General features: G+C 50.1%; 1 protein-coding gene across 1 annotated transcript; it reads right to left on the bottom strand.

Annotated features, from left to right (window-relative positions):
- Window positions 1–31: 31 nt before the first annotated feature.
- Pmar_PMAR007594 (aspartate--tRNA ligase, putative) lies at window positions 32–1,338 on the bottom strand (the record flags this gene model as incomplete). The annotated part of the gene is made up of 5 exons (XM_002783958.1): window positions 1,209–1,338; window positions 975–1,160; window positions 634–923; window positions 449–586; window positions 32–403 (listed from the first exon to the last, which is right to left on the bottom strand). Coding segments are annotated over exons 1-5 (1,100 nt in total), but the record flags the coding sequence as incomplete, so codon positions are not given.
- Between the last annotated feature and the right edge of the window lie 115 nt (window positions 1,339–1,453).

The following is a 1,453-nucleotide window of genomic DNA, read 5'->3' as shown; positions in this document are numbered from 1 at the left end:
CTTAGTCCAGATAAGGTCCTCAAAGGGGTACTGAGCTCTGATAGCCTCCAACTCCGAGGAGAACCTCTCGTTGAGACCATGGAAGATATGGTCGAAGGTGCCGTCAATAACATCCAGCACCTCGTGGTAGTTATCGGCAAATCGCATCTCCATATCAAGGCCGACGAACTCCGTCATGTGTCGGAAAGTGAGGGATTTCTCAGCACGGAAAACAGGACCAATCTCGAAAACACCAGGTAGATCCGTCATCAAAGCCATCTGCTTATACAGCTGAGGCGACTGAGCCAGATAAGCGTTACGCTCAAAGTACTGGACCTTGAAGACATCAGCACCGCCCTCTGAGGCAGCACCCAGTAGCTTAGGAGTGTGAATCTCGACAAGACCTTTTTGGATAAGGAACTCCCTGAGACGATAATATGGCAAGTAAAATACCCTCATACGAGCTCACCTGAATAACATAGAAACGCCGGACTGCACCCTGAGAATGGCCTGATTCGCCTTAGTCCTCAAATCGATAACACGGTTATCCAAACGTGTATCCAAGGACACACGGGCGCCCTCACCAGCCTCGACATCAGCCTCAGTCCTATCACCAACATCAACAACAATAGCAACACAGTAGTAGCAGCCTACCTCTCTAGATCCTCAAACTGCAAAGGTAAGGCCTGGGCCCGACTGATGCAGAAAATGCGCTCAGCCTGGAGTTCCACCTCAGACTGTGTAGTAGATCGGATCGGCTCCTCAGGGACAGTAACAGTGCCATAGAGGTCAACCACCGACTCCTTGGAAAGGTTACCGGCGAACTTGGCGATGTCACCACCAAATACAACCACTTGTACCGTACCAAGACCCTGTCTCAAGGTCACAAAGGATAACTTTCCACCCTGTTTACGAGTGTTCTGACACCTAGCTCTAATCCAGACCTGATAATAGCACCATGAGTGGTTGATAGTTTTGACGATAAGAGAGCTTACCTTCTGGTCCTTCATGGTGGCATCCAAATGCGTTACCTTAGTGAACTTACGCCCGAGGGACTTCACTTGAGATTGGATAAAAGTATGGCCGAATTTCTGGTCACCAGTGACCAACTCTGAGTAGGGTACATCAGGACCTTCCAAACGGCGCTTCTCCTCAGCTAGACGGGCGGCCTTGGCCTCCTCCTGATATAGGCAATAACCATACCATAACACGACCACATCGTCTCCTACCTTTTGTCGCTTAGCCTCTTCCTTGGCTCTCTTCTTCTCTAGCTTGGCAAGCTCCTTCTCGGTGAGCTCCTCCTTAGGAGGCTGCTGCTGCTGTCCTTCCACTGGACTAGACATGTTCGATATAATCAACTTCTTGTCGATGCCAATAGATGCCTTTGAAAAGGAGTAATAAGCCATACCCACTCAAGGGTAGTTACCTCCCATATTCTCCCAAGAGAGACGCCCCGACTCAGCGGCCTCCCCCA

Source organism: Perkinsus marinus (genome assembly GCF_000006405.1).
Source record: "Perkinsus marinus ATCC 50983 genomic scaffold scf_1104296935362, whole genome shotgun sequence".
Taxonomy (NCBI): Eukaryota; Perkinsozoa; order Perkinsida; family Perkinsidae; genus Perkinsus; species Perkinsus marinus.
This window is presented reverse-complemented; position numbering and strand designations above follow the sequence as displayed.